Genomic DNA, 24,557 nt, shown 5'->3' with positions numbered 1-24,557 from the left:
TTGGATGGAATCAATCTTATGTATACAGTAGTGCAGCAGACAAGTCCTTCCCGGCTCAAAACACAACTTCAAGTGTTCTCGGCTTCAAATCTTGCCGCACAAAATTGCGATTTTCGTGTAGTTGGAAGCTACAGGTCTCGATCTTTTAAAGTTTATGAAAGTTACACCATGCATGATCGATATGCCGAGGTATGGAAAAAACACTAAACTTTTAGACATAAAGAGTTCGGTTTAAAATAATGTTAATGTTTTTCTTGCCATGGCTCAGGTAAAGCAGAGGTTCAAATTGTGGGAAACTTGGGCAAAGTGATCTTTGAAGCTAGAATCTATCCCGGGATTGATTGTGTTCATTGTGTCACTGCTTGTAATTATACATGAAATAGATTCCTAGGCAACAATTGTTTCCTCGTATCTGCGAAAATGGTGACTTGCATTTTCCATAATCTCACAAATGAGATCCAGAAATTCCTCCTTCATGCTATAAGGCAACACGTACTAGTGTTATTGTTAGGATTAAAGCTTCTATCTTAATTACAAAAAATGACAATACTTGGTGAAAAAATGTTTTCCAAAACTAAGCCTCAAGCCCCATCAAAATCCTAGATGTATTTTTCATGGTACAAGTTCATCGTACATCACAAACTTCATCAACCCCTATCTAAAACTCAAACCCAAGGAGAAATTACAAAGCATATATATTATGAACTATTTACAATCATCTTGTATATATTGGTAGAAATAGCTATGCTGCTTGTAACTACTGCAAGAGCTATCATCGATACTGCTATTATCTTGTCTCTTCTTGAAGATATCCCATGAATGTCTCTGTTCAAGGTAAAAAGAATCTGTTTTTAGTAGTTTTTTTTTTTTTATGCTACATCTGATGATATCTTTGTGTTTCACATAGATCTAACATGATAAACAATTATAGAAAAAGACCCTTTTCGGGGAGTGGGGGTTGAATGTGTTAAATATGGTGTGTTTCTATAGATCGTGATAGGTTCGATACCTTAAGGCGATTGCACCGGGGAAGATGAAGGCAAGGCAGACAGCTGAAGTCGACCCCATGAACTGGAAAATATATGAAATACTAGGAATCGTTATGGACAAAATGTAGATCACAACTAACAAGGCAAGAGTAAGGAACACGAATCTTTTGGTATCCACTGCCAAAACAGGCCTTTTGGAGAACAGAAACTCGTCAATATTTGCCCTTAGTGAAAAGTTCAGCAGAGGGAACACAAGAACCAAATGGAGTGCATAACTTAGTCGTATTATATCACACATCAACGAGCTGATCGTTGAACCTGCAGATGTTTGATTGAAATTCACGAGTATGTCATCCATGGTCGAATCCCCGAACAGAAGGTACCCAAAAATGCCAATGGCAAAGTAGATGACTGCACAAAGTATGAGTGATATTTTCACAGCAAGGATCATGTCTGCAGGTCTTCCGAGCTCGATTCCGATGGCGTGAACTTCATGAAATCCATTAGTAGGAGTTAAAATGGTGAACGAACTAGACATACAAAACTTATATAAAAATATGGACAGACCACGTTTCTCATTTCTTCCATATATTTATATATTACATGCTTCCATCCGAAAACAGATACACAAACAGATCCATATCAGATCTAGAATAGTTGTATCTTTATTACCATTGAAGTGAAACGTGAAAGCTGTGACAATGACAGGAACAGCTGTGAAAAGATTGAAAAAGGAAGCTCCATTATCCAGTTTGGGTAGGATTCTTGGACTCTTAATTTCACCTCGAATTATCGCACTAATCGCCATAGCCGAGCATATGCCAACAAACAGAACTGCTAGGAAAACCGACACTGCTGAACTCAGCCACAATGATTCTGCAAACACAAATATAATTCAACACGAAAGAAGCCCTTATTATGCTAGAAATATGACTAGAGCTTCAACTTTATACGAACCTACACGACGATACAATACGAGTGGGAGCATAACAAAAACAACTATGCAGAGGAGAGCAACAGCCCGCGTATTCCACCATTGAATGCCAAACCATTCCCGCAAAACTCCTAAATGCTCCGGCCCTTTACCAGAGAGTACGTCCCCTGATCATAAGGACAATCAGATTGTTAAGATCAAATATAATCAACATTGGAATTTTTTTCCTTATGGTAATATTATCATCATTTTCTAGCTTTGATTTCTTTTTTATTCACAGTATTGTTATTATTATCGGCCTTAACATAATTAGTCGTTCATGGAGAAATGTCACGAATCCGAATAAACCCCAAGTCTTGCATTACGAAGATCATGAGACTTGAAACAATAATGTAACCCAAAAAAAAACAGCAAGATTTACGTGAAAAACCGTAGATGGGTGAAAAACCACCAGCAAAAACTACAAGCACAGAATAAGAATTCATTCACTACATTGAAAATTAAGCACAAGAGCAGCGTGGCAACTTACAATTGTACATCCGAAATTCCTAATTTCGTATGCAAAAAAAGAACAAAGATTCCATGAAAGTAAAGAGAAGCGAAAAAGCAAGAATCATTGTGAAGAAATTAGAGACTAGAATCTAGATAACCAACCTTAGTGCGTTAGAAAGGGAGAGGAGAAGAATTAGTTACTACTGCAATGCCTATGGAACACCAAAGAATAGTGATATAATGCATTCAAGAACATTTAAGCTGATCAAACTACTTCTCTGCAAAATCTTGTTCAGGAATGTCAAATCGAGGCAACAACCCGCCATGAGACGGCTGGCCCCTGCCAATTGACGAGCTAGAATAAACTTTTGCCTTTTCATGTGTAGAGTTAGTACATTCAATAGAATACGCATGGCCCGCCAATTGACGGGCGGAGTAAACGTCAGTCTTATTCAACTCACTCCGGGTTGCGCTTATGCTGGCAACACACCAAAAAAAATTTAAAAAAAAAAACAAAAAACAAAAAAAAAAACTTTAATAGAAAACACACTATTTAAAATATTTTTTAAATAATAAGCAACATAAATATTTATCCCAAAAGAAGCCAGCAATTCGAACTAAAACAAAAGAGAAGTTTGTAAATAAAATATAAACTTTTGATGTGCAAAATAAACAGCAAAAAAATTAAAGAAAAGAACTAAAGATGGAACAAACCCTTTGAAATCATTGACCCATTTTTTATCCACCTCTCATAAATTTATTGTATTTGATTTGATATTTACTTGCAAAATGGCTAAGCGCCAAATTCAGTAAATACCAGGGAGATGGGTACAAGAAACACAAGTTATTGATGATTTTTTGTCTGTGCTATTCAGATTTCATGAAGAAATGATTTTCTTGAGATCCACGTAGAAGAAAGGTGGGGGAGAGAAATCTATAAATCGGGATATAGAAATAAGAATAGGGAGATAAAATACAAAAACTAATTTAGATAAAAATTAATGAAATAAATTTTATAGAGACCCCGACCCTACCAAACCCGACCTAATTCAGGATCCAAATAGAATAAATCATTTAAGTCCACTTCCAAATAGATTGTTAAAACATTAGCGTGACCAATCTTTTTTTTCGGTTGTTTGAACAATTCGAATAATCTAACCCGTTTTGATAACTCTACCCGAGACACTCATGCATCAACCATGAGATCCATCATTAACCTTAGCGATTAATAAGATACTACGGTTCCAATAGCTACCATTGATCCAAACATGATTTGCCATCTATTTTAGACCAATATTGACTATTAAATCAACCTGACTATTTGATTATAGAAGGCACTCTCACTCTAAGACTTGGTAATTCAGGCCCATCGGATTAAAAAATTTACAGATTATATTTATATTTTTTTTCAAAAAAATAAATAAAATAAAAATGAAAGTATACAAGAAGTTGCCTAGCGTTTGACGAGTGACATATGATCGTATTTACATCTATAAAGTAATCTGTGCTAGCTAAGCTGTACGTCCATAATTATTACATGCTCCCGAACAGCAAAACTAAAATCAATTAAAATATCTTTAAATTCTTACCAATAATTATAAGATACATGATGAGGCATCCAAGATTCGTGATCATCACACAAATCTGAACCGCAACTGACCCGACCCAGCCGAAAGACTCTTTCATCAATCCGGCGTACGACGTTGACTCGCCGGAATACGTAAACCTCAGCATGTATTCGACCGATATGTCCACCAGAATTCCTATCAAGACGATCATGAAAAAGGCAGGAATAACTCCTAAGACCTTGAGGGTGGCCGGAATAGACATGATCCCCGCGCCTATTATGCTCGTCGACACGTTGAAAACCGCCCCCGGGACCGCTCTTCTACGTGGACTGACGTCTCTTTTCGGGAGGAGAGGGGTGACGGCTCCGGTGGAGATGGTCGCCGGGGCCATGGTGGAGGGAAGTTTCGGTTTCTTGATTGGGTGGCTAAGTTGTTCTGACACAAAATTGTTGTATTTTACGTGTGACCAATGCAAGTTGTCGAATTGGTGAATGAAATTACGAAAATGGTCGTCTCTGGTGGCTCATTTTAGTCCGTGAGAGGGAGGGTATTTCTGAAATTATGTTGGTGATGCCGAAAGCTCTTTTTTTTTTAAAAAAAAATGACAGGTGGAATGAAATACAACCAAATTTGAATAAAATATTCAAATATTTTTAAAATAATATATATAAATATATTATTCGTAATTTTTAGCAATTTCCGATTTCATTCATTTGCTGAGATGGAGATTTGTCCATGTTATATACATAGATCAGCCCCTCAGACCGTAAACAAATCCGAAACCAACGTAAAAGAACAATGAATTTTAAGCCATGAATGTGAAATATCCTGAAGATGGATGTACTTGGACAGAGTCATGTACGTAGACGCAATTGTGGCTGCCATGAGTGACTCTTTTGAATTCATTTATCACATGGGTAAATTTTAATTCGATGAAGAATTAGAATCCCACGAGTAAGAGATTTTGAATGCTTTTCAGCTAAAAAAATATTAATGGATCTGATTTAAATTTGGAATTTTTATTTTAAAATGATTAATTTTAATTATAAAAATTTATCACATCGTTAGTTTTAAAATCTTGTATCATGTTTGTTTTTATGTTTGTCAGATTCATTCAACTTTTTTTATTATATTAATAATAACGCATAATTATTTATAATAAATGAACAATGAAATGATTTGTCTTTTTTTTTTTAAATCAGTATTCAATTCTTATCGTGACTTTTCTATCATATGTCGTGCACCACCTGTAACGGATATTGCGATATTGGCCTTCATTATTTTGATTGGTTCATCAGTAATATATTAGGACATGTCATTGTCATATGCTGGTACATAAGCTTGAATTCTAATCTTTCAGTCTTCATAATCTTCTTTGAAAAACATGAGGATTTTTCTAAAAGGTGTCATCGATATATATATGTGTAGGTTCAGTGGGCGAGAAAATCCGATACCAATAGTTAGGATCGGTGAAGATGCTTTAGAGAAAGGAGAATAAACAACTCACAGTTTTCTTCGCTTCTGGATTTAATTGACCTTCTACTAATGTTAGCAACAGAAATCTGATCTTGACCCTAGCTTTAAATTTCAACAGACAATTGAATTCAATGCGGAATGAGTATATTGATACTTTGTGTACAATACAAATAATAAAACATAATAATTGTTTATGGAAGTTCGAAATATAAAAACCTTCTACATCTCCTCTTCTTCTGTTTTTAGAATGTTTTACTTTGATATTTACAGCTCCTGTAAACACCCACTTCATAGGACTTGACATTTCTTACTGAAACTCTTAGTATCTTCTTCTTCAAAACTTTGTACAGACTTTAAAACAATAATATTTTTTCTGTCAGTTACAAACTCGCTCAAACGATAGAATAAATACTGAGATTACAGTGAGTATAACACAGCACAAGATGATCTATAAGAAGATCTTATAAGGTTTTTGTGAGCATGCTTCAAGTATTTTGTGAGGTTCATTTACTCTAATGACAATTAATGATCAAACAGTAATGATATGATTTAATTCTGCAGCGGAATATGATTGAAAATACTTTAAAAAAGGAATTCAGGGCCTAGAAAAATTTCGTCATGACCTCCCCATAAATAGGGCATCCCGAAAAACTCAAGCATCAAAAAATAGTAAAATGGCTCAAGACTGGCGTTGCGATAATCATAAACAATCTTATGCAAGTGCCGCCCAGGCACAAGACATAAATACCACATACGGAAATTCAACTAAGCCGGCATGGCACCCAAGCATCATAAATTAAATCCACACTAGCAAAAATCAATCCAAATAACAATACAGATACACAAAACATCTCACTGGATAATAAAACATGACACAAACTACAAAACAACCATAAAGACTAGCGGGAGACTCCAACGAACCAAGACCAAACAATCCAACCTCAACCACGAGCTCCGTCAGCGGAATCTCCGCTTGGTACTGCAAAATCACTCAAAAGATCTACCATAGTGCTCTAAAGCAACCGCACAACTGAATAATTATTTTATTTATGCCAAATTAGCGGCAAATATAATCTAGGACCTTACATATTTTCATCAAAGCTTCTTAATTGTATGATAGCGTAGTAAGTTTGTTGAACTACGAATTGGCTTTTTATAGAAGATCTTTTAACCATACAATTTGAACGGCTATAAATCTGTCGTACTAAAGCCATAAATATAATCGTACATCATGTCATATGTCAATCATTGTAATTCAAAAAAATTATACGAAAATTAATGCTTGACCGACTCCCAAAATAAGCTCTCTAAATAGTATATTGAACATTCCTTGATATTTGATTTGCTGAATTAATACTTCATTAAATAAGTTAGCAATAAATGATTGCTGATATTTTCAATATTCATGGAATGATCAGTAATACTTTTCTATTTAGGTCGGTAGACCTTGGTAAATTATCAGATATGTATGTATGCTGTCTGCCGAAGATGTTGCTGCTGAATATCTTGAACTGATGAATTTTTAATATTATTGAAAGAATTGGTATATCACGAAAAACTAAATGTTCTACAAAAACTAAAAAAAAAATATCATTTAATTCATTTAAAAGGACTGAACATATTAAAATACTATGAACTTTTCAACACTAAGTCGATTGCAAATTTGAATAAATTTGTATATATTATGTTGAAATATTCTTTTGAAAAATAGCATAATAAATTATATAAAGATGATATTATTTTTAAAGATAATGTCCTCACACTATCGGTTTCGACCTTGAATGTATAATTTTTATGGAACCGCTTCGCACCCGTGTGCCGAACGCCCGAACCCAACTAGAATTTGTCAGCCCTCACCCCAACTCGTTCTCTAATTTGGTCTCCCATCAAAGAAGGACAGCCCAAAAGATAAGGGAAAATTCATGTCAGGCCCATATAAAAGACCCGACCCGATCGGGCACATATCTACGTATTCAAGTCGAGGTCGACCGCTTCATCTGCACTTGCTAATTGCTATATAGGTTTATATTTAGGTCTAAATGTTTAGTAAGTTAGATTCTATAAATCTTTTAGTCAAATCACTTATTTTCTGATATAGATCTTTTTTAGTAAAGAAAAAATTGGTTCAGATCTAATTACAAAATTTAATTGCATTACTAATTTTAAAAAAATAATAATTTTTTTTACGATAATTACTTAACATTGATAGAATTTGTTTCCCATTTTTTATTTCTTTAAAATTTGTACTTGAATGCTGCGTTGGGTTGTAGGATAAAATAAACTAATGATTAGTATGTAAATGATAAAGAAAATGATTATCGTAAAAATGTAATATATGGTAGTATGTTTGATAAGATTTTTAAGTATAGGATAATTTTGAAATTTTTGATGAAAGGACAAAATTGTCTTCCCTCTTTTTTTTTGTGTTCTGCCCCTCTGGCGGTGACGGTCCGGCAGTCCGACGATGGTCCGGCGACGACGGTGAGTCGGCGGTCCGGCGAAGTCTGTGCAGTGGCGGTCCGGCGAAGGTCCGACGGTGCGGCGACGGCGACCGGTAGCCGAGGTGGTTCAATAGCGGTGAAGGATAAAATTGGAAAGAGAGTAGGAATAGAAGAGGAATTAATAATCCTACGGAAGAAGGAGGTATTATTTAATCACACGTAATACAACCTAATAATTTATATGAGGGATTGAACTGGTTAAAAAAAAATCATACCAAACACAGGATAAAAAATGATAAAATAATCTATCCTACTTAATCCGGCCAACCAAACGCAGCCGAACAAATTAATTTTGATTAACACATTTCAAACTAGCCACGTATGTTGTTAACTATGTCAATTACATTAAAAGGAATCGATGATTGTTTTATCTTGGTTTAGATTTAATTATTTTTATGTATTTAACAATAGATAAAACGTGTAAAAAAGTACATATACAAATGTAGACGCATGTTTCATTGCTTGGAAAAAAAAATAGAAACAGTAATCCGCTGCCATGTCTGGGTAAACACCTCAAGAATTGAAGTGACCATACCTAGTTAAATTAAATGAGCAAAAGCATACTTTATCTCAAGTTCACCCTTATTTTGCCAACTCTTCGGAAAGTGTCTTAGCCAACGAGGAAATAGTGGATGGGGAGAGTCCCCTGCTCCCTCCCAAGTACCATTTCAGAATCATCTCCACCACATTTGCATTCTTCACCTCGAGTTTTGAATCTTCTTTCCCCTCGCACGAAAATCCCATCTGTTAAAATTTTTCGAATATTAATAACAAACAACTTAATACATAAAGTCATCATCGCAAGCAGATCAAAACGTCGACGAGGTAAGACATCGTCGATAAACTGACCCGAAAAGGGCAACATTTGCAAGATGTAAGTACCTCAAGAGTTGGGGGAGTGGCTGAGAAATAAAAAGACAAGATTGAATCTTTCTTGAAATACTTGGTTTGGAAAAAGGCCAAAACTTGCTCCAAAGCCTCCTCTTCCTCTTCCTCGTATTTATCAACAGCTGCCAAACGATCCCTAACCGCACTCTCTAGTTGAACTCCATATTGCGAGCCTTTTATCTCCTTGATCACCACCACTCTAATAAATTTTTCTACTGGAGCTGAAGAATATAAAATAAAGTGAATTTTAATTTAATATTAATTTATTTAAGAAATATTTATTTTTAGCTATCAATTGCTGCATTGATTTATTGAAAAATAAATTGTACAACTCATCAAATTTTTTTATAAGATATTACAACTCGTCGTCGTATTTTTCAGATATATTTTTCATTTTCTGCGAATATTATATTGCTAAATAAATTATTCTAAAAATCACATATTTATACTACCTGAAATTATAGCCTCAAAAAAAGCATCATCTTTTTCAATTTCATCAGCAGATTTTCCCTTCCATGTATGTAAATTGTCCACAATTTGAGGATCCAAGTATACTCCAATCGCTGTAAACTTAATCTGGAGGAAATGTATCTCAATATCCGTAATTCCTGATAAAATTTAACGTTTTTCAGAGAGAAAAAAAAATATTTCAATAGATCAGGACTAATTTATTTTTATTTTTTTTTGAAATCGACTAATTTTTATTAAAATGAAGTTTTTTAATATTGCCCTTTGACAAAAGAACATCACAAGCAGCAGTGAGCCAATAATTTACCTGCTATTATGCTAAAAATTTAGGGATCAAGAAATATATATTCACCTTACCTATATAGAGTAGGACTCTTATAAGAAGGTATCACAGATATTTATTTATAAGAAGATCGATTAACTATATCTATATTTAGAATAAAAAAATATTTTCAGAATAAAAAGTAATATTTTTCACGAGTGACTCAAATTGAAAAGTCGTATCAATAAATTTATGGTCTCAAATGAGATTTTGTGATATATATCATATTTGATTTGAAGTAGTATAAATCTATATTATCTGCACTACTCTGTATATATAAAGTGTGTAGACTGAACTAGCTATCACAGTGTACAGTGATAACAAGATGATGATTCATGCATAATCTAAAATATATATATATATATATATATATATATATATATATATATATATAATTTATTAACAAAAACCATAAATTCTTACGATAACAAAAAATTTACAATATTTGAATTTTATTTTGTTTAGTTCTCAGAAATCCTCATATAAAACATATTTGCAGTTGCTACTTTCAATAAAAGATTTAAATTTTTATACAAAATTATTTAATACAGACAACTATCATACACCAAAAACTACCAAAAAGCTTTGTGTTGGTAGCGAAATATACATTTTTCAACAAACTAGATATACCTATTGCTATCATGTAATAATTTACAATAATTGCTTTTTTAAAAAAAGAAATTGCTAATTTGTCAATATATCTCATTTAAACATTATTATTGTTATAATAATGCTAAACAAAACTTACCATAACCTAGCAAAGGCAATGGCTTGGTGAAAATAATTTGTGGAGGAAAAGGCACTTCATCCACCATTACACCCTCAACTTCAGTATCCACTGCATAACATTCACATAAAATAATGCTTTATCATCAAATTATGGATAGATCTCTTGATTCTTTATTTCTATTTTAATTACAACTGTGTCTATATATATATATATATATATATATATATATATATATATATATATATATATATATATATATACATACACACATCTGTGTGTGTGTGTGTGTGTGTGTCTATATTCTTGAAACAAAACTGAGAAAAGATCTTACTTTGTGACGTTGATCAAGAAATGTGGAGGTGGTTTCTCAGAATCAAGAAATCAGAGAAATGAAAATGAAATATAGAAACTCCTAGTGGTAGTTAAAGAGTAAATGCTTGAAGCTACTTTTCCAACTTGCCATTAGGCCTTCGATGAGGTATTCCATAGTTTGGTAAGACCAAGACTGGTGAGTTGGGGGTGGACAGAGCATGTGACTGTTTTTTGTCCTTTCCACTTCATTTTAAAGAGGGATGGAAAATATAGGATGAATGGTTTGTTAGAATTTGAGTTTGGTCCCATGCTCTTATGATAAGTGTTATAAAGATGTTGATACGATAAAAATCGAGTTCGAGTTCGAGTTCGATAGTTTGATGAAAAGGGTAATAAGATGTTGATGCGACATTTAAGTTTTACAAGAACAAGATGTTAGAAATATAAATAATGTTGATCGGGAACCATTACAATTTATAGTTTTTAAAATGGTAAAATTAGGAGATTGTATTATTATTTTTAATTAATCAATCTGATTATTTAAAAATAAATAAAAGTAAAAAAAAAGAAGCTAAATTTATAGATTGCCAAACAAAAATTGGGCTTTGTTCCTTGAACGGTCTCTGGTGGTAACTTTAACCCCTGATCTAAGGATTACAAAAGGGTAGGTAATAATTTTTTTTTTCTATTTATAATCATTAGGATCAGGTAAGATTGGATTACAAATTTATAGTTTTAAAATGGTAAAATTAATTTGTAGGAATCAATCAATCAAGTAAATAAGAAGGTAAATGTCAAAGAAAACGTGATTAATAAATAAATTGTCATTTAAAAAAAGGGACACAGCCAAAATGTTTGGTGGGAGTAATAATATCTCAATCTTACACGAACGTGGTGTCAGATGGTATACTTACTCGTTTGGTGGCATGAACATCACCGCTTGTTGCACCTACCAAACAATCACAGGCCTCTTCATCTCAGTAGGGTGTCAATTCAGGTTAGATATATATATATATATATATATATATATATATATATATATATATATATATATATATGTTTGTTGTTTTTAAATATGAGACCTGTTACCCTGCACAAGGGATGTAGGTTATGCTGGGTGCCTGTACAGCTGGCGCCCAACTGTGTTTTCTTTTTAATTTTTTTAAAAAAACATTTTTTTTATTTAGTTAACATATATATCATAGAATTCAAAATCCACATTTTCCGTGACCAATATTCAAAAGAAGAATTTTTTTTTTTCCATTCACGCACAAAAAATCCGAAATCGAAGAAATCTAGAATATAGAAACTGAGAGTAAATATGTGAGTAAATCTAGAAATCTAGAAACAAAAAAAATGTTTTTTTTTAAAAAAAAATTTAAGGACGCCAGCTGTACAGTCGCCCAACATACCATGCACCCCTTGGATGCAGTGTAACAAGTATCTTTAAATATTTAATTTTAGTAGTCCAAATGTATTAATTAGTCAAAAAATAATAATTTTTAAAAAATTCAAATATTTTGTAAAATAATATAACACATTTAAAATTTTAAAATTTATGATATTAATATACAATAAATACCATGTCATCGAGAGTTTTTAGCTCAATCTCTGAAGTCGGCTCAACATATGTCGTGAGATATTGGACCTTCTCATTATTACTTTCACTTGTGGAGGTCTTTAAACTAGATGGGTCATTTACTTTTCTTTCTTCTGCTACAAGTACTTTTTTTTATATCTCTTATCTTCTTGAAAGATATTTAGTCACATTTGGATCGTCTATTCTAGAACGGTTTTTAGTTAACTTTCTTCTACCTGTTACAGTCTGAAATAAAATGACATTTCTTTTCACGGTTAAAACAATCCTGATTCTCACCAACTTGATATTTTTTACGATAAGATTTATATTTGGGTTTATTCTTTCTCATAAATTTACCAAACTTTTTTTACATATAAAGATATTGCTTTATTGTTTATCTCTGATTAGCAGATTTTCTACTCGAACATTCTTCACTAACAATCAAAATTGAAGTTGTGGTTGCTAGAGCTTTGATAGTTGTGGAGTGGATGGTTCATCTTCAGTCCAAATCTCCAGCTCAAAATTGTAGGCTTTTAGATCAGCAAAAAGGTCGTGCACTCGAGTTTACGAGGTCCTTGGACTCCCTCATGGCAACTGTCTCTACATCTCATTCTCTGGAAGTGCTTTCATAACCTTCAAAGTAATTTCACGATTAGAGTATTCTTTATCAAGTGATATAATTTCAATAACAATATTACTAAATTGTTTATCAAACTCATTAAGAGTCTCTTCGGAATTTATTTTGTCATTATTGAACTTCTACATTACAAAGTTATGCTCAAACAAGAATTTAGTCAATTTATCATACCATGCATGAGGAGCTTCCTTCAAACCATGTAGTGATTTATCAAGTTTATAAAAAGAAATAGGATGAATATAACTGACAAAGATAGGAGGTTGTTCAAATATGCTTCCTCAATAAGCAAATCATTGAGAAATGATAACTTAACATCCATTTGATACATTTTAAAGTCTTTGAGGGCATCAAATATAAGAAATATTCTAACAGTTTCTAATCTAGTCACATGAGCAAATGATTCATCAAAATCTATGTCTTCTTCTTAAATATAACCATGAGTTACAAGTCTAGATTTATTTCTTACTATCGATCAATATTCTTATCTGATTTATTTCTAAAAACTCATTTAGTTTCAATAACATATAAATTAGCTGGTTGGATAACTAGATGTCAAAGCTTACTTCTTTCAAATTGATTAAGTTCTTCTCGTATTGAATCTATTTAGTTTGTATATCATAAGTCTTCATCACTCTTCTTAGGTTCAAATTGAGAAACGAATACAGCATGCATGAACTCATCTATCATTTGTTTACTAGTTCTAAGAGGAGCGGTCGGGTTACTGATGACCAGCTCGAGTGGATGATTTGTATTCCACCGGAGGCTTGGTCAAAATGGATTTGGATCTGGCTATTGGACCATTGTGTATTCATTAGCTTTTGCAGCATCCTCCTCATGAGATATTTCTGGCTGATGGTTGTTCATCGGCTCAACTTCTTTAGCGGCTTGATTATGAGTAGTTTCTTTATTACTGATTAGACTTTCTTCAAGGATGATTCCAGCTATTATTCTCAAATTTATCTCATGATTATTGTTTGAATCAAGGTTAATAGAATCCAATATATTGCATAAATCATGTACATTATTGCTACTATTATCACGAGAAATGGAAAAATCATCAAAGATAATATGCACAAATTCTGCAACGTTTAGTGAAACGTACACTACTCGTTTTTATTTAAAACGTATTGTGGGACCCTTAACTCTTAATCGTTATTACAATGCAATCTAATTATGGATAATTAATTACAGCGGAAAACGAGTTTAAATTTTCTTTACAATGAGCCCAAAATATGTCAACTGAAATTATAATACTAAAAATAGTATATAATATAATCTCGTCTATCACAATCACAATAGAAAATAATCACACACATAATCAAAATGAATTACATACAAAAAACTCATATCCTCGGGATATGCCCCGGTATATAGATATTTATATACACTGGGAAACAAAAACATAAAACCTCCGCTTAAACTGTGACTCTCTCCAGAAGCACCATCTCCGGTCTCCTGATATCCTGGAGTACATGTCATTGTCCACATACAAAGACAACAATAGCCCCCTCTGGGGCAAGAAAAACTCAGTCTGAAACAACCACAATATATACCATAAGTATCTAAACAATGATATATGATATGCAATGCATGTATGTCGTGGAGTATCAGGTCAAATGCCCATCCACTGAGCACATGTCAGAATCAAACGAATCCCTATCAAATCAATGCTCGAGCCGACACACCGACCTAAATCAGGGATATTCGTATGATAGTGTTGACAAAGCGCTATCAAATCTCAATCAATCATTAGGGCCACTAATGACTATGCTTTAAGGGTCACATAATGCCAAACATAGAGTCGTTTTCACAAACCCCAGAATCAAATCCAATCATATCAAGGTATTCAAGGATCATAGCTCAACGTGTATATCATGTATGCCACATCAACTCAAAAAATAAGGCATATAGACATGTATTCTCAGTCAAATCAATCAAACATATATCATATGATACATATACATGTTGTATGTTACTTGATCGCAACATACCTCAATTCTTCGTTCTCAGTCAATGTAGCTTGAAGATTTCAGTATAAAAATCTATCTAAATCAATAACATATTCATTTCAATCAATAAAATCATTCAAAATCAACAATATAAGTTTCAAATATCTTTTGAAACTTTGAAAATTCATATCAAATTGAAATCATAACATAATTCAATTCCGACTTCAAAACTTAGTTTCTTTTCGGTTATTCTTCCGAATATATGAATCTCGACTTCAAATACATGCTATTCCAGCATTTCAATAATTAAAGTTGCTGAAGCCAAAAGAATCTTACCTCAAAATAAAGCTCTCGACGCGAGGATTCCGAATATATAATTTGTTTCGCGTTTAGATAATGTTTCGAGGTAGATTCGTACGATAGAAATTGATTTCCCACTTTCCTTTTCAAACTCTCAGAGGAAGAAGGAAGTGTTTATCATAAAAAAATCATTCTTATCAACTTAAATAATGTGAAATTCGAGGAACTCTCGCTCGGGCGGAACACAATGCGCGATCGGGCGCGCCTGGTACGGCCGAAGGCCTGGTCACTACACCCTAGAACGATTTGTTCGGCCCGAAACTATATTTTAAGTTTCGAATTAGCACAAGTGGTCAACATGAAAGTTGTAGATCTATGTTTCGGCTTTCATTTGCCACTAATCTCACTCAATTTGGATATCGTACGCGAGGGTTATGCTCATTCTCAAAAAAAGTGTTAGTGTAGAGACTGCAACGCACATGATACACTTAGGGATGACTTTACCCCTATTTTCAAATGGATTTGGACAAAACTCAAAACATGAAAGTTTTAGCACTATATATTAGATTTCCAATGAAATTAGCCTCACTTCATTTGGATTGATAACTAGTTAATTATACTAAAAACCGTAACATGTGTCACTTTTCTGTTGCGGTTCAACATACTTTTCAAGCACAAATCAATTTCTAATACAATATTTCATTATCACCACCTATTTTCTCACTTTCATTGTCAATTATATATGTCATACACGTAATCACGTAACAATTTAATGAATTATCGATAATCACCATATGATTTACGATAATACGATATACAGTCCTTACACGTACTAATTTTTTTTCCTATTCTATCCATCCGGCCGAATCCATAGTTATATATACATATATATTTTAAAAATATTTCTGCACCATTTAAAATACATCCATCAACTATTATTAGAAAATCCAAAAAAAAAAATAATTCAAATCATAAAATTGTAAATCGTCAATCTAACCTAATTTTAACCATTTCAAAACTAACTTAACTTTAATATCCTCTCAAAAACATCTCAAAATCATCATAAGTCATAAAATTTTAAAAATAACTCAAATTAATTAGCATAAGTCATAACGTAAGTCATAAACATAATTTATTTGAAGAAAACTAGCTTTGGTCCTCGGGTTGTGTGTACTTTCAGTCCAGCAAGATCAACTATCAAGTCCCTCATTAACATAAACATCATGCTCACCTGCATCGATCAAACTTAGTGAGTCTATTGACTCAGTAAACATTAACCATGATAACAAGTAATACATATACATCTACATGCAACAGTGAAAATACTTTTACTTAAAATAACTTTTCATGAACATGCATAAATTTAAACATTTTTCCTTTTCAAAATATACATATACATTTTCCTTTTATTGAATTCAGATCGTTAATTGACTTTCGTTTCAGCTGAAGGTCGATGGATCTATCTACTTGTAACCACAGTACTGGACGGCGGGGACATCAACGATACTCTCAACCGTCAACTGAGCCTTGGCCTATCATATCATCATATCTTGTCGATAGAAATACGATCGTCGGAGTCCCTCTGAGGCCTTCTCCCATAAACGGGCTCTCTCTAGGGTCTTTTCCCTCACGATATCTCCAATCATATCATCGTATTAGTCACAATCACTTCACCTCCTTCAACTTTTCATATTTTCATCACTTATAAAAATTCATGCACATATAAATCATTTTTCTTTTAAACCAAGCATGCAACTATATAATGAGATTACTTGGGATCAGATTGAAATCTAGCACAAATGCACGCTGCAAACATTATGTATTGTATACGAACATAAGATACAACAAAGAACCAATTCGACCTGATACATGGTTACTTCTATTGAAATTCTCCTTCATATTTGTCGAGCTTAGATAAAGAACTCACTGGAGTTGAGGCATCAATGCATGTTTTCATTCCAAATCTTTTCAGTAGCTCTTTATGTATTTCATCTGGTTTATGAAAATTTCAGCATTGATCTATCTAACTTGTAGTCCTAGGAAGAATGTTAGTTCTCTCATCTTGCTCATTTTAAATTGATCATGAATTATCTTAATAAATTTATCATAAAGTTTTGGGGTTTAATGGACCCAAAATAATATCATAAACATACATTTGCACTAAGAGGATATGCTGGTTTTTGACCAAAGTAAATAGTTTTTTTATCAGCTGTTGCAATGGTTAAATCATGATTAATAAGAAATGAGAGAGTGTATCATATCATGCCCTTGATGCTTGTTTAAAACCATACAATGTTTTATTTAATTTAAAAACCTTATTTTGAGTGGAATGATCCCCAAAACCTGAGGATTGTTCTACGTAGACTTCTTCTTATAGTAGACCATTCAGAAAAACATTTTTCACATCCATTTGAAAAACTCTAAAGTCTTTGAAAGCTGCAAAGGCTACACTACAACAAAAACGCCAAACGACAATGGATAAAATCCGTTGTCGTAGGCCATTTAAAACTATTGTAACTGAGGGTGTTGTTGAAAGTGTCTTCAACGACAACGGTTTTAAACCGCTGTCTTTTCTATCAACGACAACGGTTTTGCAACGGTGTTAAACCGTTGTAATTTCTAGCAACGACAACGGTTTTGCAAGGGTTTTAAATCGTTGTTTTTAACCGTTGTCGTAGCTATTTTAAAACTGTTGTTAAAGTCAGTGTTGTTAAATAGTCCGCTCAAAGACAACGGTTTTTTACTGTTGTCGTCACTGTTTTCCAAACCGGACCGGACCGGCCGGTCGGACCGGTTCAACCGCGAACCGGCATCCAGACCGGTCCGGAGATAAGGAAAAAATCGGAAAACCGGTTTAACCGGAAAAAACCGGTTAAAACCCGGTTAAACCGGAAAAAACTGGAAAAACCGGAAACCGGAACCGGTTAAAACCCGGAAAAACCGGAAAAGTGGTGTTTATTTGGATATTTGTTGTAATTTTCATCTTAAAAATTAAGTAAAAACTATAAAAACATAAATAATCAATATTTTACTATTTTATTTATTATATAAAATAAATAAAATATTAATTTTATTGATCCGATTCGACCGTTCGGTGGAATCGGTTGAACCATTTTTTAAGGCTTGACCGGTTCGATTAACGGTCCGGTTATAAAAACACTGGTTGTCGTAGCTACAATTTGCGACGGTTTGTAAAATCGTTGCAAAATAAAAAGTGATGTCAGAAACTACAACCGTCGCACAAGATATTGGCGACGGTCTTATAATTACTGTCGCTAATTAGTGACGGCTCAAAACCCCGTCGCTAAATTTAGCCACGGTTTACATTTTTACCGTCGCTACATTTAGCGACTGTATTCATGTGCAAAACCGTCTCTATTTAGCGACGGTTTACAGATTCCGTCGCTAATATTTTAGGTAAAATAAAAAAAATTTATGAATTTAATAAATCTGTGTTTTCAATTGATACAATCGTGTAAGAGATAAAAAATTTAAAGTCGTGAAGTGATAAAATCGTGTAAGAGATAAAAATTTTAATCGTTTTGAAGTGGTAAAAAAATCGTGTAAGAGATAAAAATTTTAAGTGTTGTGAAGTTGTAAAATCGTGAAGAGATAAAAATTTAAGTGTTGTGAAGTTGTAAAATCGTGTAAGTGAGAAAAATTTTAATTGTTGTGAAGTGAAGTGGAAGAAATTGAAGAAAAATTGCATGTATTTATAGAGAGTGGTGAAAGAAAATGGTGGGAAGTTTAGGCGTGAAGAATTTTTTTGAAAATGGCAACTGTTTTAGTTAAACCGTCGCGAAATTATAAATCGGCGACGGTTAAAACTAAACCGTCGCTAAATGTTGCGACGGTGTTTATTTAACGGTCGCAACTTTAGCAATGGGTTTGGTAAATCCGTCGCTAGTTTTAAACATGCGACAGGTTTGTTTTACCGTCGCTAAATTTAGCGACTGTGTAGATTAAACCGTCGCAAAATTATAAATCGGCGACGGTTTAAGTAAAACCGTCGCTACTTTTAGCGACGGTTAACGAAAAAACCGTCGCTAAATAGTTGTCGAATGTCTCAAATATCCTTTACCATTTTTCTTGTAGTGAGAATCCAAAACTGTTGTCTTTAATAATTTTTTTCATTAGATAAAATTTTTGTATTAAATTTCTTTTAATTTATAATATATTTAATAATAATTAAACCAAAAATAACAATCGAAAACAAAATATTTACCACGTTAAATCCGTGACTATGTTATGTTCAAAACCCATCTTCCAATATATGCCAACGATAAACAAAAATTTACGAATTTGAATTTAGAATTGCAATTGACCTTGATACATGTTCCTCATAAACGTGCCAATGTGGCAGTAGAGTCTCACAATATCAACATTTTCCAAACAAAAAATACGTATATACTGCAATCTTTTGTCATCATCGGCCTCGATCTCCTCAAACTCATCAACATTTATGCATCAAAACCTTCCCCTGCCATTTCATCCCTGACATATATAATCCACAAATAGAAAGCCATTAAAAACCCATTTTCGTACTTACAGAGTTGGATTCTAAAATGGCGATTCCTTATCCAGCAACATTCATGGTTACTCGTACCTTGTGTTTACTATTTTTCGGTTCATCTTTTTACCTTATGTTTTAACCAAGAACCCTTATATTACATTAAATTCCCAAATTCAAATAAATTTATTATTATCTCAATTGTTCTCTAAAGCTACAAATAAATATAGATCGTGTCATAGTAAGGTTATGATTTAACACGAATAGTTTAGCCCGTCATTCAGGCTATTCTCTTGAAATATAAAAATAAAACAGTAAATAAAAACAAAATAAATAAAAAAAAAACTTACAAAATTGTATACAAAACTTGAAGCTTTTATTTAATTCGTAAAAAGGGTTGTTTACAGAGAGGAAATAGAGGGGAGCAAACTTGACCGTATTCTTCTAAAAACACAATACAGACTATAAATAGATGGAAGAGCCGGACATCAAACCCAGGATTCCAACTAAAAATATAAACAATACAATGCTTTATAAAAGAAAATAGTGACATGGTTACAAAAGTCAAAAAGTCTATAATGATATTCCACCAACTTTATTAAAGATGAATATCCTAATCATCTTTAATATTTTCTTTTAATGAATTTATATAATTTTCAAAAATATCACTAATATGAGAAGGAATATCTTCCTTTGGGTCTTGAGCATTTTGCATCTGATTTGGAGTTAGAACATGCAATGTTCTTATAAAGATTTTTCTTCGGTTTATGTAGACTTCAATCATCTTTTCTTTAGAATAAATATCAGAATATTTCGGAGTAAGAAGCTTGAAAGGACTCATTGAATCCTGCTCTTTTTCTTGTTGTTTATTAAAATCTTTCTGATATAAAGAAATTTTTTCTTCCATATGTTGAAGAATTTCGGAGCCATAGAGCTTTCCTGTATCAGAGTCTTTTCTTAATAATTTGTCCCAAAATTTTGTGAACTAACCCTCCATAAGCAAGGAAATTTTGGTTGTAACCTCCGTATCCATGGAATTCCGAATTCCATAAAGAACAGACATAAAATCTTACCATCGATTCAATGTTCTGAAAATGATTTTTTAATACTTGAGGAAATTTTTAACCAAGTATTCATTGGTTTATGAAAAATCCACTACAAGAAAAATGCTTAACGACAACGGATAAAATCCGTTGTCGTAGACACTCAACAACTGTTAAAAAAGTTAAAAAGACCAAATTTTAATTTAGCGACGAATTATAAAACCGTCGCTACGTTCAAATCGGCGACAAATTACAAAAACTTGTCGCTATTTAAATTCGGCGACGAAATTTTCTAAAACCGTCGCCGATTTAAAATTAGCGACGATTTATAATGCGTCGCTAAATTAAACTTTGGGACGGTTTTAGTAAAACCGTCGTTAATAGCGACGGTTTTTTGTTTAAACTATCGCTATTTTTAACAACGGCTCTCTAAAACCGTTGTAATTTCTCCGAAAAAACACGCTAATCCACAACAGTTCACGAAAACCGTTGTCTTTTCCCTAAAAAAACGCTAATCCACAACGGTTCACGACAACCGTTGTCGTTTCTCCAAAAAAACACGCTTCGTTTCCAAAAAAACGCTAATCCACAACGGTTCACGAAAACCGTTGTCGTTTCCCAAAAAAAAAACGCTAATCCACAACGGTTCACGAAAACCGTTGTCGTTTCTCCGTAAAAACACGCTAATCCACAACAGTTCACGAAAACCGTTGTCTTTTGTCCTCAAAAACGCTTATAGACAACAGTTTTATAAACCGTTGTCTTTGACCCCAAAAACACGCTAAAAGACAACGGTTTTTTAAAAACCGTTGTCTTTTAGTTTGTTTTTTAGGGTCAACGACAACGGTTTTGTAAAACCGTTGTCGTTTGCTGCTTTTTAACAATGGTTTTCACTAAAACCGTTGTTAAAAAGCAAAAGACAACGGTTTTTTTAAAAAACCGTTGTCTTTTGAGTGTGGTTGAATGCATATTTTGTTGTAGTGCTAGAAATATTTTGATGGCTTCAAGTCTTGCTACTAGAATAAATTTTTAATCAAAATTTATTCTTTCTTCTTGTCTGAATCTTTGAGCCACTGGAATTACTTGTTTTTTACTACTATCCTTTCCTCATTTAGATTGTTTCTGGATACCTATTGATGTGATTCTTCAAACCACGAAAAGCAAACGTGCTCAAAAAACGGAGTCACGCCCTCGATTCGATAAAATAAAGAAATGGTTGTGTTTTCCCGATCTTTTTGACACAAGTAAGGTGTAATATTCACCTCTAAATTACGAAGAATTTAGCGACAAATATTAACGGATAAACAATCGAAATTTAAGCGAACCTTCAAAGAACTCGTCTTTGACAATCCGAGTGAAGAACAATCGACAAACGCCACAAAGTATTAAACTTTGATAAGTTTGATTTGAGAAACACACGAAGTGTATACAAAGCCAAGCTTTGAAAAGTTGAGAGAAAAACTCACAAATTTGTTTAAACTCAATAATAATGTAAGTACAATGACCAATTTTCGAGTATATATTGTTGAGAAATCTCCAAGATATCAAAATCTAGTTGCCATAACAATTAAAACACTAAAGATGGAAAAATCGAAATCGTATATGACACGGACCCCGTGTACAGGTCCGGAATGGGGTCCATGTAGGCTCGGTAATTCCCAACCTCGAATGTAAGGGACACGGACCCCATGTAAAGGTTTGTACACGGGTCCGTGTAGGCTCGGTTTTCTTCATTCTCGAGTGTAATGGACACGGGCCCCGTGTACAGGTCCGTGTACACATCCGTGTAGCCTCGGCCGTTCAAAAAGATGCTTGAATAATGTTCTTTTGATCCCCAACGTAATCCCATGCATCACGAACATCACGAACCCTTCAGAACTCACGTCACGCCCGGTCAGATTCATATCACCTATCGAATTCCAATAACTGACTGATGATTTAGTCTAAGTACCAGAAGCCATACTTCATTTCTTTTGAATTGATTGAGTTGTTCCTGCATTGCTTCTATCCAGCTTGGATCGTTTAGAGCTTCATCAATCTTCATTGTTTCCATCTGAGAGATGAAAGTTTCATGCATATATTCGTTATCATTGACTTCTGGTTTTATGAGAGATGCTGATAGATTACTAACAACCAATGAAGGTAGATGAGTCTTGCTCCATTTATATCTAGGTTCTGAAAAAGTGGTCTCTTGATGTGTTTGGACAACAAGTTGCTCTGAAAATGTCATCGTCACGAACAAGTTTTGGATCTTCTTGGACAGGTTCTAGACTAACTTGAGTCTCAGCTACTGGTTACTTCTGGTTCTTGATTTTCAGAATCTTTTTCTCTTGGTACTGTTTCATTTTCACTTTCTATATCCAGATGAATTATGTCTAATTTGTTACTCAAAGTTGAAATATTAGAATTTTCAGGAGCAATATTATTTTCATCAAAACCAACATGTATAGATTTTTCAACCTTAAGAGTTCTGTTATTAAATATCCTGAAGGCTTTTCTAACTGCTGAATATCCAAGAAAAATTCCCTCATATAATTTTGAATCAAAAGCGGACATATGATTTTTGCAATTATTATGGACTTAAAATCTGCATCCAAATATATGAAAGTAATATACATTAGGCTTATTCCATTTCCATATCTCATATTGAGTATTTCTAGGGATGTAAACGATCTAAACCAAATCAAACAGTATCAGGCTTGAGATTGATTTGTTTAAGATTGCTCGAGCTCGATTCGAGCTTCTATTATCAGGCTCGAGCTTGGTTTGTATTGAAATTACTGAGCTCGAGAAAAGCTCGAGCTCGGCTCGTTTAGCATGTTAATCAAGCCAGGCTCGAGCTTGATTCATTAATAGCTCGTTTAGCATGTTTAACAAGCCTGACTTGAGCTCGTCTCGTTTTCGAGCTCGATAAGCATAGAATTGAGCTCAAGTTTAAGTTTGAATCGAGCTTGTTAAAAATTAAATATATCTATAAATTAATTTTAAATCAGACATAAAAATGTAAATTCATTCATAAATAACCAAAACGACACAAATAAGAGCTAAAAAAAACATAAATCAGTATATTATTGAACATTCCAAAATCATGTTTGCGAGCCACTTAAACGAGCCGAGCTGGAGCTCGAGTACGAGCCGAGCTCGAGCTTGAGCTTGAGCTCGCGAGCCTATTATCAAACATGTTTGCGAGCTCACGAGCCGATTATCCATAGGTTTGAGTTTGGTTTGATTAAATTTTCTAGCTCAAAATCGAGCTTAGACTTGGTTTGATATGATTAACAAACAAACTCAAACGAGCTTTTTATCGAGCCGAGCTTCGAATAGCTCGCAAACGGTTTGGTTCATTTACATCCCTAAGTATTTCCATGTCTTTTGTCGACAATGGTTATGTTTTTTTATATAACGAGCAGTGTTCTTTTTGAACGGAATCGTCATCGATTTGAAGTGCAATAAAAAATTTAAGAAACGAAAATAGAATACATTTATCTAATTGTGTCTACATTTTTTAAACAAAATATACCCTCCCAAGTGTATTGAAATACACTAGAGATGATCATTTTTCAAAACGGTTAAACTTTTCTTTAAAAAAAAAAAAAAAACTAACCCTCTCAAGTTTATTTGATAAACAAAAATACCATATAATTATGTCTTAGTAAATTTATAACTCGTTTATGACTACCATATCTCATCAACTCTACAATTTTTTAATTTTTTTTAAATATTCATTAACCTTATATAGACTTCTGAACTTTTAAATAACCTTCACTCATATATAGAAAAAAATTATTGTTATTGTAGAAAATCATAAATTTAAAGAGTAGGTCTTTTGTGAGACGTTCTCATTAATCTTAATATGTGA

At 33.2% G+C, this 24,557-nt stretch overlaps 2 protein-coding genes across 2 annotated transcripts; both read right to left on the bottom strand.

Moving 5' to 3' along the window:
- Positions 1–562: 562 nt before the first annotated feature.
- Positions 563–4,446, bottom strand: LOC140805149 (amino acid transporter AVT6C). Its single transcript, XM_073161355.1, has 5 exons — positions 4,005–4,446; positions 1,947–2,090; positions 1,662–1,865; positions 1,010–1,478; positions 563–825 (listed from the first exon to the last, which is right to left on the bottom strand). Exons 1-5 carry the CDS (start codon positions 4,372–4,374, stop codon positions 699–701), a joined length of 1,314 nt encoding a protein of 437 aa, XP_073017456.1. The 5' UTR covers positions 4,375–4,446; the 3' UTR covers positions 563–698.
- Positions 4,447–8,374: 3,928 nt separating this feature from the next.
- LOC140804565 (chalcone isomerase-like protein 2) lies at positions 8,375–10,887 on the bottom strand. The gene is made up of 5 exons (XM_073160615.1): positions 10,700–10,887; positions 10,387–10,476; positions 9,301–9,456; positions 8,843–9,069; positions 8,375–8,704 (listed from the first exon to the last, which is right to left on the bottom strand). Coding segments are annotated over exons 1-5 (636 nt in total). The 5' UTR covers positions 10,701–10,887; the 3' UTR covers positions 8,375–8,542.
- Between the last annotated feature and the right edge of the window lie 13,670 nt (positions 10,888–24,557).

This window comes from Primulina eburnea, chromosome 11, assembly GCF_022965805.1.
Source record: "Primulina eburnea isolate SZY01 chromosome 11, ASM2296580v1, whole genome shotgun sequence".
Lineage (NCBI taxonomy): Eukaryota > Viridiplantae > Streptophyta > Magnoliopsida > Lamiales > Gesneriaceae > Primulina > Primulina eburnea.
Note: the sequence above shows the minus strand (reverse complement) of the source record. Positions and strands in the feature narration are given on the sequence as shown.